Raw genomic sequence first — 16,546 nt, 5'->3', positions numbered from 1 at the left:
TGTGTTAAACTTTCTTCCTTTGGATTAACAGTGATGTTGAGTATCGTTGCTGACACCATTTTTGTACGTTACCTCGTTCAGTGTGATTTGTCAGTTCATGGTTATGGTTATTTCACTGCGGTCATGTTAAGTTTTTTTTGAACGGGAACCTGTTTCTACTCGGAATAATTTAAAGAACGGACCGGAAGCGGTCCCACTGTATTATTGTTCCGCCAGTCTCCGCAGCGGTTGCAGCTGTGTTGATTTGTTCTAACATGTTATTGTCCCAGCTGTGGTCTGAGTTGGTGTTCAGGACGACGATTCGGGTTCAGTTTGTCCCACACACATAAATACAACATTGAGGTTTTGGTGTGGCCGGTCTCAGTCAGAGACAGAGGACAGGCGCTTTACGTTTCTGTCAGAGAGTAGCTAACTTACATGTGAATACTGTTGAGTTTTACAGAGATAAACATGGAGGCCGACGGGAGGAGAGCCAGCCGGAGCTGGGACTGGGACAGCCCGCAGTGCCGAGCGCAGCTGGACGAGATCTTTTTCCGGCAGCATGACTACATCCAGGCCGGCGGCGCGGAGCACCGGGAGTTCTGGGCTTTCTTTGACCGCTTCCAGAGGTTCAAGACGAAGAGGGACATGTCTGGGTCAGGGGGAGACGGACAGAGAGAAGAGGACAAAACCCAAGGGAAACACGGATCAAAGACTAAAAAGGTGGACCTTGGCCTCCCCAAAGAGTATGATGCGCGCTACCGGATCAACGTGTCCGTGTGCACCAGGGACGTGGAGGAGCGTCTGGGGAAATCGGAGCACAGGAGCAGGCAGAGACCCTCAGGACCGGGGAGGGAGGAGGTCTCCGACTGCCGCCTTGCTCTGCTGCACTTCCTGGACTTCAGCCAGAGGCAGAGCTTTGGAAAACTGGCCAAGCTTCGCCGGGAGCAGAAGAACCTGCCCATCTTCCAGTACCGGGACCGGATAGTGGATCTGGTGCGAAGGCACTCCGTGGTCGTGGTGGCAGGGGACACGGGCTGTGGGAAATCCACTCAAGTACCTCAGTATCTTCTGGCATCTGGCTTTAACAACATCGCCTGCACTCAGCCTCGACGTATTGCCTGTATATCCCTGGCAAAGAGGGTCAGCTTCGAGAGTCTCAATCAGTACGGCTCCAAGGTGTGTGATCAGATCAGGGTCTGAATGTGCTGGGAGTGGGACCATCAACCACATCCTAAAATAACCTCCCTACACAGAAGTCATCCATCCTGTTTTTCATTTATTTTGGGGGGGATAAAACATGGCAGAGGCCCATGTGCTTTAATAGTTAGTCAGTAGAGAAACATACTAGGCCCAACACCAGTCCAGCTGCATTTGACTGGTTGAGTCGATTAACTGAGTGAACAAAAATTATGCACATTTGCCAACTGATTGTTTCCAGTCACAATGAACATATTTGATGGCATCGTGCTATTACAGCTGTAAATAAGATATAACCTTTATTCGTCCCAACATAACTTTATTTCACAGACTCCAGGTCCAACAATTGTCCAACAAACAAATGCAGTAAAGAAATGCTTAGTATTGTTTGGGTAATTTCATTATATATCGAAGGGTTTCTTGTGTTTGTAAATGAATGTTAACTAAGTAACCAAGTAAGAAATTTAAAGATGTTTCCTTAACTCTACATTGAATAATTAATCAGAGAAATTAATTAAACCTGAGGTAATAGAAAATGAAGATCTATTTGCTGATTTAGTCATTGAAAAAAAGAAACTGTCAGAGCTCACAAGATAAAATCCTAATTTTCAGGTGGGTTACCAAATCCGCTTTGAGACCACCCGGACCGCAGTCACCAAGCTGCTGTTCCTGACGGAGGGGCTGCTGCTGCGACAGATCCAGCAGGACGGGACGCTGGATCAGTACCAGGTGGTGATAGTTGATGAGGTCCACGAGCGACATCTCCACTGTGACTTCCTTCTCGGGGTCCTGCGCTCTCTGGTGGCTGAACGCCCGGACCTGCGTCTGATCCTCATGTCCGCCACCATCAACATCAAACTGTTCTCTGACTATTTCAGCAGCGCTCCTGTGCTGCAGGTTCCAGGCAGACTGTTTCCTATACAGGTGAGGAGAGGACACGTTAAAATACACAATCCGTGCATCCACAAAGGAAAAAAACATTCAAAAACATTTGTCTTTCTTTCAAATGAAAATATTCTTGCTGCTAAATAAATCACATACTGACATAAAAAATACTCATCATTTGTCAGTTGGATATACGTAGTTTTTGTAGTTTAGTGGTTGACTACAATTACTTGCCACCTGCAATGCAAATCTTAAGCATCAAATTAGAAAGAGCATTTCCTGAAGAAATGCGTGAGAATGCTGAAAGCCCAACACCATTGCTGAAGAAATTGCTAAATCAATGTTGAAAAGGCTGATGCCAAAGCTGAAACATATAACTTGTAAGCTGAGAGATGAATGGTTTTATAGGAAGGACTAAAAGCAGTAATAATGTTGAAAAAGGTAGAAGAAAATGCTGAAATCCTGCATGTTTAAGTGTAACAGTTGAACAGTTTGAAGAGTTAAAATCTGCAGCAAACTTGACAGTAAAGAAAATGGATGAACCAGTACTAACATAGCTTAAGCCTTAAGCAATGACTGAAAATAGATCAAAAAGTAGAACATGTAAGAAGGAGGCAGATTTTGTATGAAATTATTGGAAATTACTTGGATTGTTGAAAATTAGTATGAAGAAATTGAAAAGTTGATGTCTACTCAAATATATTTAAAACTGAGAGCTTAAGAATATTATTGTACCATTACTAATATACATGAAGCAATATCTGAAGGATAAAAGTGGAACGTGTAAGCAGGAGGCTGAATGACATGACACAGTGGAAAAATACCTGAATTGTTTAAGATAAATGTAAAAAATGTGTTAAAGGTCTAAAAGCAGTATGCTTTCAGCATTCACACTAATTAGGAAATTATATTCCAAACATAAATATATGTCAGAGCAGAGGTTTAAGAATCCAACATGTTTGTCCAACTGTTTCCTGTATGAAGGTGATATATCAGCCCATTCCACCCGAAGAGCAGCCGTCACGCTCCGAAAAACTGGATCCCCGGCCGTACCTGCGTATCCTGCAGGGCATCGATCAGCGCTACCCCCCGGAGGAGCGCGGCGACCTGCTCCTCTTCCTCAGCGGGGTGGCGGAGATCTCCACCATCCAGGAGGCCTGTCAGATTTACGCCACGCACACACGTCGCTGGATAGTCCTGCCGCTGCACAGCACGCTCTCACTGGCCCAGCAGGATAAGGCACAGTCAGCTTTTGTTTGGATGTAACGGTTGAACCTGATACGTTAGTTCGTTGTTGTCACTCTCTGCTTCCATGTTGTTCCTCAGGTATTTGACATTGCTCCTCCTGGGGTGAGAAAGTGCATCATCTCCACTAATATTGCCGAGACCTCGGTTACAATTGATGGGGTGCGCTTTGTTGTCGACTCAGGTATGGAACTGGTTGTATGTTCATCGCCAAGGTTCATCCTTTAAAGCAGCATCTGACAAAGCTTTTACATCAAAAGGTTTCAAACATGACATTTGTCAAGGTGAACTTTGTCTTAAAAAATGTAAATAGCAAAGAAACAGTATAACCGGCTTGTTTTCTGTGATGTGCTCTTTTATAGGAAAGGTCAAAGAAATGAGTTTTGATCCGAAGGCCAAGATGCAACGACTGCAGGAGTTCTGGATCAGCCGAGCCAGTTCTGAGCAGAGGAAAGGTCGAGCTGGTCGCACAGGTCCAGGCGTGTGTTACCGCCTGTACGCCGAATCCGACTACGACGCCTTCGCACCTTACCCTGTGCCTGAAATCCACAGAGTGGCTCTGGACTCCCTCATTCTCCAGGTCTTCAGCACAGCGCTTCATTTTCATAATGTTTTCAATTCTTCCAGAGTGACACACTAGTTTCACTTCTGCTGTTTTCATTCCTGCAGATGAAGAGCATGTGTCTTGGAGATCCAATGTGTTTTGTCTTCATCGATCCACCTCCAGCTGCTAGCATCCAGACTGCTGTTACTTATCTAAAAGAGCAGGGGGCGCTAGACAGTGTAGGTGAACTGACCTCTATAGGGAAGTTGCTGTCACAGCTGCCTGTGGACGTGGTCATAGGTAAGATTCCTTTCACCAAAACCACATAACAATTTTTTTTTTTTGTTTCCTTTACAGTTTTTTTTCTTTACGCAACCGTACAACAATTAAACGAAGTGAATTTAATGAAAAAATGCATCATAGTATAATTTAGGGCGTAGTCTCTTCCTGTTGAACTCAGGGTCCGTTTGTTTGTTTCCTATAGGGAAGATGCTGGTACTGGGTTCTGTATTTAACCTTGTGGAGCCCGTGTTGACAGTAGCCGCGGCCCTCAGCGTTCAGTCACCTTTCCTCCGCAGCTCACAGCACAATCCAGACTGTGCCACTGCCCGGCAGCCCCTGCACAGCAACCACGGAGACCCCTTTACCCTGCTCAATACCTTCAACGCCTGGGTGGAGGTCAGTGACAGAATCATTACGTGACTGCGTTGTTATTTCTCACTCTAGCAAACGATGCGTCTAGCTTTACTTATAACGTCTCACTAACAGGTGAAGGGAGAGAGAGGTGGGGGCTCAAGGAAGTGGTGCCGGAGGAGAGGCCTGGAGGAGCAGCGACTATATGAGATGGTCAACCTACGCAGACAGTTCAAGGTAGGCCACGTCATCATCAGGTCATCATTTAAAATAAAGTTGTGACTAGTTTTGTATGTGTGAATGTTATTTACCAAAACAAGCTTCCCCTGTGGTTGACAGGAGCTGCTGAGAAGCCACGGCCTGCTGGAATCAGAGCACAGCGCTCCCTCCGATGGCGACCGCGGGAAGCGCAGGGAGAGGCTGACAGAGAGGAGGAAGCTGCACCAGCTGAAGAGAGATCACGAGCAGCAGGAGGGCAGCAGACGTAAAGTCCTGAGGCTGGAGGAGGGCCAGGATGGAGAGTTGTCCTCAGGGTCAGACACGGAGGAGACGGGCAGAAAGAAGAAGGACAAGGAGGGATCAGGACAGAACATGGATTTACAGGTGAACTCAGTCACACAGTGTAACATGGAAAAAAAGGTTAACTTACGTACCTACTTAATAATTTTAATTACTCCAACATTAACGCTCATAAATTAATTATTAAAGCAGATATCAGCTTCACGGCCGTTTCGGCTAATGCTGCGTTCAAGGCAGGCTTTTGAAACCGTAAGTTACAGCTTCAAGTCACAACTACGACTTGGTAGCGTTCCAGGTAACCCGTAGCTCGTGTTTTTACCATCCTGTTGTCTGTGAAAGTTCCCTATAACGGCCACTCGTAACTTCCGACCCGTGAACTCGTACCAGATCGAACTGGTATGACTTCACAGGAAGGAAAAACACAAAGTACGAGTTTCTTTGAACGCACCATGAGTTAGCAGCCCCCGCCCTTGTCAGGCATCAATTGGTCCTCGTGCTACGTCACCACATTCACGCGCATCCCTTGGCTGCACACACAGCCCTTCATGCCGTTCTCTCTCCTCATTGGATAACACTTGTATCCCACAAGGAAAATTTTCTCCTCAGGTTACAGCAGAGCAGAGTGACGGAGAGACTCGTGTTTAGGCTGAAATACTTCATGTAAGTGATTGCTGACGGAAAATAGGACTATTTAGGACTTATATTAACAAAAACATTCCACTGATATCTGCTTTAATATATTCTATATGAAGGGTTACAACTTCAATGACTGCTGTGTAGCCAGCTGACATAGGGAAAGTGTGAGGTACACCCTGGACAGGTCACCAGTCTATCACTGGGCTGACACATAGAGACGAGCAACACACACACACACACACACACACACACACACACACACACACACACACACACACACACACACACACACACACACACACACACACACACACACACACACACACACATTCACACCTACAGGCAACTTAGAGTCTCCAGTCAGCCCAGTGTGCACGTATTTGGACTGTCGGAAGAAGCTGGAGAGGAACCCACTCAGGCACAGGGAGCAAACTCCACACAGAAAGGCCCTGGGAAATGGGAATCAAACCAGGGCCGGTTCTAGGCAGCATATATGAGGGGGCAGTCAGAAATGTGAAGGGGGCATCATGTGAACACACCATGCTCCAGCACTTTTTTTCTCCGTGCTTATAGTAACTTCATTGAAATGGGTTGTTGACTATGTGTCCAACCCCAACCTGGAGAACCGGATTGCACTTTGTCAGGCCTCTACCTTCAGACCTGTCCAACTAGGGGCCGGGGTGGCCAACCAGGGTCTTAGAGTCCAAATTTGTTACTGTCGTAATGCAAAGAGCCACATTATATAGGGGGTTAGGGGTGCATATACCTGAAGATGCATTGCAAACCCAGAGGGGGTGAAAAAGGTGAAAATTTTTTTGTGATTTTAAAATGTGAGTGAAGCATTCTGGTGTACTCTGAGAAGGGGGGGGTGGGGGGGGGGTCTACTATGGTCAAGATTTACAAAACTGAAAGGTAGTCTTATGAATACTAAAAAAAAAAAAAGAACAGAACATTTTAGAGCTACTGCTACTGCAGATAATTTTGTCAACTTGTAATATACACATTTTTTGAGTATATTAAAATGTGCTTTCTCAACTTCTGAAATTTGGATTTGAGGGGGCAAGACATTTATTTGAGGGGGCACTGCCCCCTCTTGCCCCTGCGTAGAGCCGGCCCTGAATCAAACCCATGATCTTGACATCTCGACAACAGTGGTAACCACTGTACCACCATGCCACCTTGCTCTAAACCAATCAGACATATTGTTCACGGAGTATTCTTTCTGTTGCCAACCAGTTAGCCCATTTGGCTGCTTCACTGTTTGCTGTGGATGTGATCTGACTGAGGTAGAGCCAGCAAATACATGGAAGTTTTACTCATTGGCTCATCACAGGGCGATCTTCATTATAGAGTATACATTTTTTTTAAAAATAGTAGAAATACTCTCTCACTTCCCACTGACCAAGAGGGGAGGTGTGTGGTTTCTGACAACATTATATCACACAGTATTAATCCTCGTATAGAAAGTGCAACACATGTGGTGGTATCAATCAAGTCTGTTTATTTTCACAGAGTCGGGTATGTCTGTGTCTTTGTGCGTGTTTAAGGTAGTTACACTGTCTGTGGTGCTGTTTGGTCTTCAACAGGAGGTCAAGTTCAAGTTGCGTCACAACATGTCAGCGCTGCAGGAGGCAGTCACCATCAGTCAGGACCTGCCCTCCCGCCAGCAGGCTTTGCTTAAGCTGCTGCTCTGCCGAGGCCTCTACCCTCAGCTGGCACTGCCCGATGACCACAACGCCACCCGCAAGGACTCAGAGCAGGTCAGCTCCCCTGACTCCATCTAGAAGTTAAAGAAGGGGGGAGGGGGGCTTGTGTCAGTTTGACCGTTGTTTAAGTGGTGACTGAAATATTGATGAGAATTTTTTTTTACATTTTCCTCCACTTCGTGATGTCACATTTTGCAGGTGTTTCACACAAAGAATAAGCAGGGAGTGGTCATCCACCCAACCAGTGTGTTTGCCAGTGACCCAGAGGTCTTACATGTGCCTGAGGATGACAACGGAGAAATGGGTAAACATCTCAAACGTAACCTTTAAAAGTAACACATGTAAAATCTATACACATATATATACCTACTGTTACTGTGTTATCGGTTTCTCTTCACTGGTGTGGTTGATTTGATGTGAAAGTCAAAAGTCTACAATGAAAGCCCCATCTGGAAAGAAGTAAAACAGTTAGGATGACGCACACACACCAAAAAAAACAAAACAAGTTTTTCCCTTGGGAAAATTTGTTGAGAACAGCATCAGCAGGCTGAGCATGACAAGACAGGTACATGCTGTGTACAAAGACACAGAGTCACTTAGTGTACATGAGAACAAAACACACCTTTAAGTCACATTAGGAGAGAAACCCAGAGAGTGTTTTTGTAAATTAACCATCAAGATACGTTTGAACAACATCAACAACTTTTGTTTAAGATAATCTTAACATTCAGATTTCTCTTAATATTTCATTTTTATGTGGTAAACATTAAAGTACTACCTGTTCGCTCTGCACTTGAACGACAGCCTCCACCGTTTCTCTCAGCAGTGGTTTCATGTTTTGGAGTCCACATTCTCCACATAACTAAATAACATCTGTTGCTCTGCCTCATGATCCATTGACGTTGAGTCTTTTTTTGTTGTTGGTTTTCTTGACGTGTTTCCTCCTCTCACTCTTCCTACTGTGTGTGTCTCTCATCATATCGCATCTGTCTCTCCCTCTTTTTCTCTGTTTCCTGCCTGCAGGGTCTGAGCGAAAGGACAGCAGCAGACACCAGCTGCTAGCCTTCGTCACTCTGTTGGAGACCAACAAGCCATACTTGTCTAACTGCGTGCGGGTTCCAGCACTGCAAGTTAGTACGAGATGTGGGATCTTCCTGTTCCCACCACAAACTGCACATTTTTTTCTTAATTAGTCCTAGATTAATCCTGATAACATTCTGTGAAGTCACCTGATATACACAGAGTTATGTTAAACCCACATGTTCCAGGACAGGTTCTGCTGTTCAGTCATCAATACACTGGTTCCTGTACAGCAAACTGGGACCAAGTTAACTCTATTTTAATTGTAATTTCTACCACCTAACATATAATTTCATCTTCTTAATATCATTATTATTAGTAGTGGTAGTAGAAGTGTATTATTGGGGTTTTGTTAGAAAAAATAATTCTTTTTTCACATATGGCTTTGACATCATATGTATATTTTAGCCAGATATTCTCATCAATTATTTAACTATTTTAATGTCAACTGTATAAAATATGGATATAGATAACTATGGCTTACCTTTTCTTTTTTAAATAATCAGATTTTTGATAGATATTTGTTTCTTTGTCTTATTTTTTTGTTGATGTTTTTTCAAGTATAATCTTCACCCATTTTCTTCATTCTTCAATATTATGTCACAAAACTACTCATAATGTTCCATCATTATTGAGGGACACATCTTTATATTATCATGGCCTACCTCAGAACTCACACAATGACGTATAAGCATTAACTCTGTGTGTCTCCCTTTCCTCACCAGGCTCTGCTGCTGGTAGCGAACTCTGTGGACAGTAATGCTGACTGTACGCGTCTTGTGGTGGACGGGTGGCTGGAGCTGGAGCTGAGGGAGCCAGAGGGCGCCCTGAAGGTGCTGTCCACAGCTCTTAGTCTCAGGACTGAGTGGGAGCGCCTCCTGCTGGCCCAGCTGGGAAAGAGCACAATAGGAGGAGCAGCTGTCCAGGGGGTGTCGCGCAGAACCTTGGAGAAGCTGAGTGACGGTCTGGTCCGCTTCCTGCTCTACACCGAGGTACTGCTGCAGTGCTGACCTGGAGCTTACAATATGATGTAACTCACACACACAATGTTGAATATGTATTACTCGTGTGTGTGGTGGTGTTCGTTTCTTATTCATCCTTTTTACAGTTTCATCATAAACGATACGCTTTCTGTGCTCTCTGTTTTCTTCTCATCTTCCCTCTCAGGTCAGTTACAGCCTGCGGCGACTCACAGCTTTCCAGACCCAGAACCTGTACGTCGGCCCTCAGTCTGAGTCTGAGCTGTCTCACAGCAAAGCTCCAGATCTGAACCCACTGTTTCCAGGAGCTGAGGCCAAGCCGCACCCCATTAAAGGAGGCCTCCGTGTCACCAGCTCCTTCACCTACAACTGCTTAGCTGTGAGTGTCTGAAAAGGTGCCACAGAGGCATTAGAGATACAAGCAGGTGGAGAATAGACATGTTGGCTATTAGATGGTATTAGATGGCCCATAGGTGGGATTTATGTGTTTCCAGAGATCTGGAAGTTGTCCTTGAGGATAATTGTACTGTGGATTGTTAATTTGTCACCTCATCATACACACAACATATGATCATAAACATCACCAAATATTTTAACAAAGCAGTTGTTAGGTAGTTCTAGGTGTTCTTTTGGATTCATAAGTGAAAACAGATGAGTGTTCGTGTAAGTGCTTAAAAATATAAGCATCATTGATCTTTGTGTTTCCCTGTGTGATTTCCAGGACTCGAGGGATCTCTACAGCGAGTGTTTACGCACTTTCTGGAGCTGTCCTAATTGTGACCTCTACATGCCTCTGACTCCACTTGAGCGCATGCAGCACGAGGCCTCCTGCAGGCCAGCAGGAGAACAGCAGCAGGAGGACGAAGGTCAGGAATTTTAAATCATTCTTATTTTCTATTTTGATTATCTTGTCGGTTTTAGTATTAAATTTGTTAGACAAAAGCACAAACTAACATATTCAGGAACTGACGGACACTCGGTGCCTATAAATCTTGAAGATATTAATAATGTAAGACTAATTGTGGGTATATGTTGTGGTTTTCAGAGCCAGCAGAGGGGAAAGCAAGCTCATCGTCAGCATCCAGTCTTACCAGAGTTTATCACTGTGATGTCTGTAATGAAGACTTGAACCTCACCTCCACTGAGATTCTCAAACATAAAAGACAGCATATGCACTCTGGCCGGTGACAGACCATGAACCAGCTGCAGCACCTAAAGGACAACATCTCATCACAGTCTGTGTCTGTTCTGTCAGAGATGGACTGATTGTCTTTACATAGCAGTTTTGACGCTGTGCCCTCTTTTTGTACGTGAATAACTTTAAATTAAAGTGCTTTTAATTCATTATGGTTGCTAGTCTTTTGTATAGCTCTCCTCCAATAGGAGATATCCATACTGTCCCACAACAATTGCTCCAAACATTATGGTGTTATCCAAATGTTGAAAATGACGTAAACCTTTGTTGTACAAACAGCACACTTAAAGGTTTTTCCTCCGGCATCATTGTGGAATGATATGCTTTTATACCAGATTTGGGAAAAGGCACAGTGAGTTAATGACATGCACAGTTGAGACAGAAGAGGACACTGATTTTAAAATATAGAGTGAGGGTTTAATAATGATACAAACCCACGATATGTAACACCTCAAAGCAGCACATTGGCACAAAGTCAGAAGTAAGACAGCACGGAAGATAAAAACCTGTCTCAAAAAAATAAAGAATCAGAATAAATATCTCAATAAATAAATAAACAAACAGGTAATATCTCATTAATTACTTTGAAACTAATAAATACGTACATTTGAAAATATGCACATCGGCAGAAATCAATAACCAAAAAAGAAAATAGTACTTAATACAGAGTTACTTAGAAATCATAAGTTATTGATTACTCAAATCAAAAGGCACATTTATTAAGATGTAAGAATGGGGCCTGCAGTTGTGATCGCATGACTGTCAGTACTGTACTCTAACACCATTTCTGGACCAGAAGTAGCAAACTGTGTGCAATGGCTTTACTAGTTCTGTATGTCTGCACCATTGAGTGAACATGTGTCTGTGTGTGCAGGTCTATGCATTGCAGATTGTGGAGATTTTGTGTGTTTGTGTGGGACAAAGGGTTAACGTGGGACCAAGGAATGGCAGTCTAGTGACTGACTGAGTTTGTGTTTCCCGTCTTTGTGACAGGAAGTCTTTTATTTTTGTTTGTTTTTTCTTGTTGTTTTTTTTTATACATGGGCCAACAATGTTGGCAGGCTGGCCAAGTAGTGAAGATGTCCATCCCATAACCGAGAGGTCAAGGGTTGTGTTCACCAGTAGTCGTGTGTCCTGACGCTGAACCCCACTGCCTGTTCACTCGCTTTAAGTCACTTTGGATAAAAGTTCTTGGCTAAACCTAAAATGTAAATAATCTGGCGAAGCTTCTGAAAGGTTCATTCTGCCGTAATAGAAAATCAACCAATGATCCTTCATTTGAGACATGAGATTACAGTAGAACTCGTCAACACTGGTTTCCCTGTACAGAGCAGACTCTAAGTATTATCATTCATTTTAAAGGAGAATGCCTCTGGATTTAAAAGAGAAATTCCCCCACAGATTCTCTTTTGAAGATATCATCATCATTCTGTGATGCTCAGTGCATTTCATTTGTTATTTTGTGAAAGTTTTTTTTGTCATTTATTTTGCAGAGTTTCCCTTTTTACTCGACCTGCAAAATCAACATTTAGCCTGCTTTATGATCACTTACAATTCTTTCAAGGGCTTTCGAGAAAACCAGGCAGCATCTTCTTGCATTCAGTGGTCGGTTCAATGTGTAACAATGGTCACAGCAGTATTAAAGCCTTGGTTTTCCAGCCAACAACAACAACAAAAATCTTCGGGATCTTGTGACTGCTGTTGTATTTTGGTCAAGAGGCAAACCGATTTCCTACTTGTTCTATAACGTCTTCCACCGAGCATGATTGTTAAACACTAGTGCAAAGTGCAAACTGGTGTTTGTATTGATATATCAGGTTGAAAAAAACAACAATATTCTATTGAAAATCAGTTGAAGCTGTGATTAATCTATTCTTGTCAACCGTGGGCCAGTAATTCTCTGGAAGTAGAAAAATATACCACTTATCAGCAAAATAGACAGAAATGCAAAGTACATCACCAGAAGCATTTTTTAAAAATGTCTTGGGGTGAATTAATCTTTAAGTCCAACTTATAACTTATATGTATGCTGTTTAGCATCCTCAACACCTTGGGTGGGATAAGAATTTGAAGGATTGTTTTCTGACACTGCCACACGACGTCATAGATCGCTAAAAGGCAGCAGGAAAGTTTGAAAAGGTTTAGGGCAGGACATAAAATAGCAGCTTTTTCTTTTTAACTTCATACCTAAAGCAACATTCAGCAAACACACCCACCGCTGTTCCCAAACACAGACCTTCCTTATTCATCTTTTTCAACTATTATGTGTCTCTTTTCATATCACAGGGTCAACAGTCTTCAGCACGCATGTTTTTATGTCACACATGTGAGCTACATGCTGCTACTCGAAATCAAGTTAGTGTTCCTGTTCCTCTTTTTGCTGCTCAATAGTGAACACAATAACACACTACAGTATTTACTTCCAACACTTCTCAGTTTCTGCCTTATTTTCCCTAATGTGAGCAACTGGTACAAAAATACTCTCTCAATACATTGTTCATTGCACTTCATTTTTTGGTGGCATCTCTTTCAAAGGCCTAGACTTGTCCACGGATTAGTTAGCATGCGGTCCTGTTTAGTTTCTCTTTGGGGTTGGGACTGCCCGGTCATTGTGTACATTAGGTAGAATAGACTCGCTCAGAGGCCTCATTTGTAAGCACCTTTGACTGATTCAACAAGTACAGTGGTTGGATGTGATGTTTTCTATGACTGATATTGGAAATATGTGGAAATATGAAAGAAATGTGTAAAATGAGGGTGTTAAATGTTCAACACACATTCTTGGTTTTTTTTTTCTTTCAGAAAACAAAAATAATCTTGCGTTTGGTTACGAAGGACCATAATGAATCACATTATGACTTTTAAGTCTTTGTGGTTGTCATTGCAACTTCCCTTAACAATAATTGTCCCTTTGCATTTGATAACCTCTCCTTCACTGTGGTCGACTACTTTAACCAAAAGACAACTCCAGTGGTCTCAGATGCTAATACTTTTTTTTTTTTTTTGAAGACTGCATTCACTTTTTCTCAGCTCTCCAAACTCTCTCCTGTCCTCTTGACCAGGGTTTGTGTAACATCTGAGGTAAAATTAGAGGTAAAGGGTGACATCTGTTCATCTGACTGATAAACAGGCCAACATGAAACAAATGACCTCCCCAAGATCTCATGTTTGTGAATACGTGATAGTGTGTGCCACTGGGGGATTCTGTCAATATGTTTTACATTTAATAAAATATACCAATTAAAATTATTACAATCATATATATAAACATCTTTTGTTTTTTGTGTTTTTCTTTCTAAATAAAAAAACAAAAAAAAACAAAAAAACGGACATTTGAAACAGTGTACACATCATCGTTTGCCTCTGCCACTCTTCACGTGATAAAGTTTCTGACTGTTAACTCTAGATCAGCCAACCCACAGTAAATCCACTATGAAGGCTCCAGATGACTCCCACAGAGCCTGGTCTGAGTGCAGCGCACCCTCAGCAGGCATGGACCAGTGAGGAAGGCCCCGGGTTAAAAAGACAAAGAGCGGAATGCAGTGGAAGGCCGTGGGGCTTCGGAGGGCCGCGTCAGGGGTCTGGGTCGACCGAGAGCACTGTTCCACCTGCTAAGCTTCAGCTCCTGCGTCTCTTAAAGATGCTCTCTCTTCTCTACACCCAAACCCTCTTGGTCCAGGGAACCCCTCCCACCCCCCCCGGCCTGGCCTCATCGGACCGCCTTGTGCTTTCCCCCACAGCAGCCACACCTCTCCCCACACCGCAGGCAGGCGCGCAAAGGCAGGTAGCAGCACATGCAGGGCACGAAGAGCGAGAGGGCCAGGAGGGCCAACCAGCGGGCACAGCAGAGGGGGTGCGGGTGGCCCCCCATTGAGTCATCACATGAGCAAGGCTCCCAAAACTCTCCCTCAGAGTCCGACATGCAGTGGTAGAGCAGACTCTCTGCGCACCACACACAGGTCCACTGGCGCAGGCAGTGCAGGGCAGGGTCTGGGGCATCTCTGCAGCGGCCCCGCCCGTTCTCCGAAGCGCTGAAAACAGAGCGGCAGTACACGCAGCGAGATGAGCACGACGACGAAGCCTGAGGACACGGGCTGTCATCGTCGGGGGAGATGGCCCCCGGGTCGCCGCTGCTGCTGGCCCCTCCTCCTCTCTTACGAGTCCGCGACCGAGGCGTGGCCAGTGAGGCGTGGATGCAGCATGGAGAGGGCGAGCCTTTTCCCGTCTCCTGGGGCGAGCCGGCACCTGAGGACACGCCTGACACAGCGTTGGGCATTGACATGCAGGTAGGCGAGGACGAGGACAGGCGCTGGGCAGCTTTGCTGTCCAAGCTCACTGTCACGTCGCAGCCCGCCGTCCCCACTCCCGCCAGCTCCTTCTCAAAGCGAACCACGCACACCTCCGACTTGTCCTGCAGACTCCCTCCGCCACCGACGACCACACCCCCGGTCAGCCCACCGACCATAGTCCTGGTGGCCCCCGCCCTTCGGTAATCCTCATAACCTCTAGAGCCCCACAGGTCTTTGCAAGGGTCCACGCTGCGAAGGTCTCCCTCTTCCAGCAGAGAAATGGTGGGTGAGAGGGGGGACAGAGGGGACGACGCCGGGGGACCCACAGGAGGAGTAGGTGGAGCAGGGGGTGGGGGCGGGGGCGCTGGGGGATTCAACACAGCCGTCATTTGTGAGAGCTGGTGCTGTCCCGGCCTAGTGTGGATCTGTGGAGAGGGTATAGGATTACAGGGTGAGTCAGGAACAGTGTGTACTGTGGCAGCTCTTACACAAGGTTTTCATCTCTGGGATAAGTCTAGATGCACAAGGGGCGGTGCGTGGCGCAGTGGTTAAGGCGGCCACCCCATGTAGAGGCTACAGTCCTCAACGCAGGCGTCCGCGGTTCGAATCCCGCGTCAGGCAGACCTTTCCTGCATGTCATTCCCCCTCTCTCTCCCCCTTTCCTGTCTATCTCATTATGTGCTGTCAAATAAAGGCAAAAATGCCAAAAAATATACTTAAAAAAAAGCCTAGATGCACAAGTGATCAAGAAGCCCACATTTTATAATGTTTCATCGATGAGATGTCTTTAAGATTTGACTAAAAGATACGTCTCTGCTGTAGTTGGAGAGTTCAAGGTGGAGACAGAAGCAAAGAAAATCTACCAAATCTGTGTTTTTCTGAGTAAAAATGTCTTAATAATTAATTTACAATGTGCATGAGATGTAGAAATAACACACACAATGGTGGTGGTTCTCAGAAAAAATTCCAAGAACTCTAGTATTCATCATTGGAGCTCAGAAGTATGACAAGAACACGTACAGAAAAGAATCAAATGAATATTAAATCAACAGTGTGTCATGTTATCACAGTGAAGAACCAGAAGGTGTTGTTCTACCTGAGCAGGTGTTTGAGTGGTGACAGCATGGCCGGATCCAAAACTAAACTCGTCTGGTCGCACGAAGCAGGAAGACGACGACTCACTCGTCACTATGGTGATGGGTTTGGGAAGCATCTCCTTTCTGCTGTTGGATGACGACTCACTTCCTGTATGGGACTGGCAGAGGCCACATGTCATTCAACAAAGTCAAAAAGAAAACCCACCGATAACTCCCCCGAGGTGCCTGCTGGAGCATAAACAAGCTCTTGTAGACATTAAATGCTACATGACAAACTCAGCTCAGGTACTCACAGCTTGTCCATCGTCCTCGGTGTCGGCCTCTTCTGGTGTGGAGGATGAGGGCGAGTCAGAGCCTTGATGACACGGTAAAAAAAAAGAGGATTTAGGCTTCTCTGGGCATTTCCTAACACCAACGTGACTAACAAAACCATTCTTCAATGCGATTGTGGCTGGTGTTGTCTTTACCTCTGTCTAGCTTGTCTATGACAGCCTGCAGCCCTTTCTCAAAGGAGATGGCGTCGGCAGGACTCTGGAACGTAAGGCCAAACTTTCGATC

At 44.8% G+C, this 16,546-nt stretch overlaps 2 protein-coding genes across 2 annotated transcripts; one reads left to right on the top strand and one right to left on the bottom strand.

Moving 5' to 3' along the window:
• The first annotated feature begins 255 nt into the window (after window positions 1–255).
• dhx34 (DEAH (Asp-Glu-Ala-His) box polypeptide 34) lies at window positions 256–10,625 on the top strand. The gene is made up of 16 exons (XM_083984292.1): window positions 256–1,158; window positions 1,792–2,103; window positions 3,049–3,303; window positions 3,391–3,493; window positions 3,672–3,889; window positions 3,979–4,153; window positions 4,338–4,531; window positions 4,622–4,723; window positions 4,826–5,089; window positions 7,228–7,401; window positions 7,546–7,651; window positions 8,371–8,477; window positions 9,153–9,419; window positions 9,595–9,786; window positions 10,129–10,273; window positions 10,453–10,625. The coding sequence occupies exons 1-16, from the start codon at window positions 451–453 to the stop codon at window positions 10,593–10,595; spliced, it is 3,465 nt and encodes a 1,154-aa protein (XP_083840418.1). The 5' UTR covers window positions 256–450; the 3' UTR covers window positions 10,596–10,625.
• A 3,686-nt stretch (window positions 10,626–14,311) lies between these two features.
• On the bottom strand, window positions 14,312–16,167 carry spred3 (sprouty related EVH1 domain containing 3; the record flags this gene model as incomplete). The annotated part of the gene is made up of 2 exons (XM_083985409.1): window positions 14,312–15,316; window positions 15,988–16,167. The coding sequence occupies 2 exons, from the start codon at window positions 16,165–16,167 to the stop codon at window positions 14,312–14,314; spliced, it is 1,185 nt and encodes a 394-aa protein (XP_083841535.1).
• Between the last annotated feature and the right edge of the window lie 379 nt (window positions 16,168–16,546).

Source organism: Trachurus trachurus (assembly GCF_905171665.1).
Source record: "Trachurus trachurus genome assembly, chromosome: 13".
NCBI lineage: Eukaryota > Metazoa > Chordata > Actinopteri > Carangiformes > Carangidae > Trachurus > Trachurus trachurus.
Note: the sequence above shows the minus strand (reverse complement) of the source record. Positions and strands in the feature narration are given on the sequence as shown.

Excerpts from the sequence above, each read along its gene's own strand:
- dhx34 (XM_083984292.1), top strand. The coding sequence starts at position 451 with ATGGAGGCCGACGGGAGGAGAGCCAGCCGGAGCTGGGACTGGGACAGC. Across the intron at positions 3,304-3,390 it reads CACTGGCCCAGCAGGATAAG|GTATTTGACATTGCTCCTCC; the intron begins GCACAGTCAGCT and ends GTTGTTCCTCAG. Across the intron at positions 7,652-8,370 it reads GGATGACAACGGAGAAATGG|GGTCTGAGCGAAAGGACAGC; the intron begins GTAAACATCTCA and ends TCCTGCCTGCAG.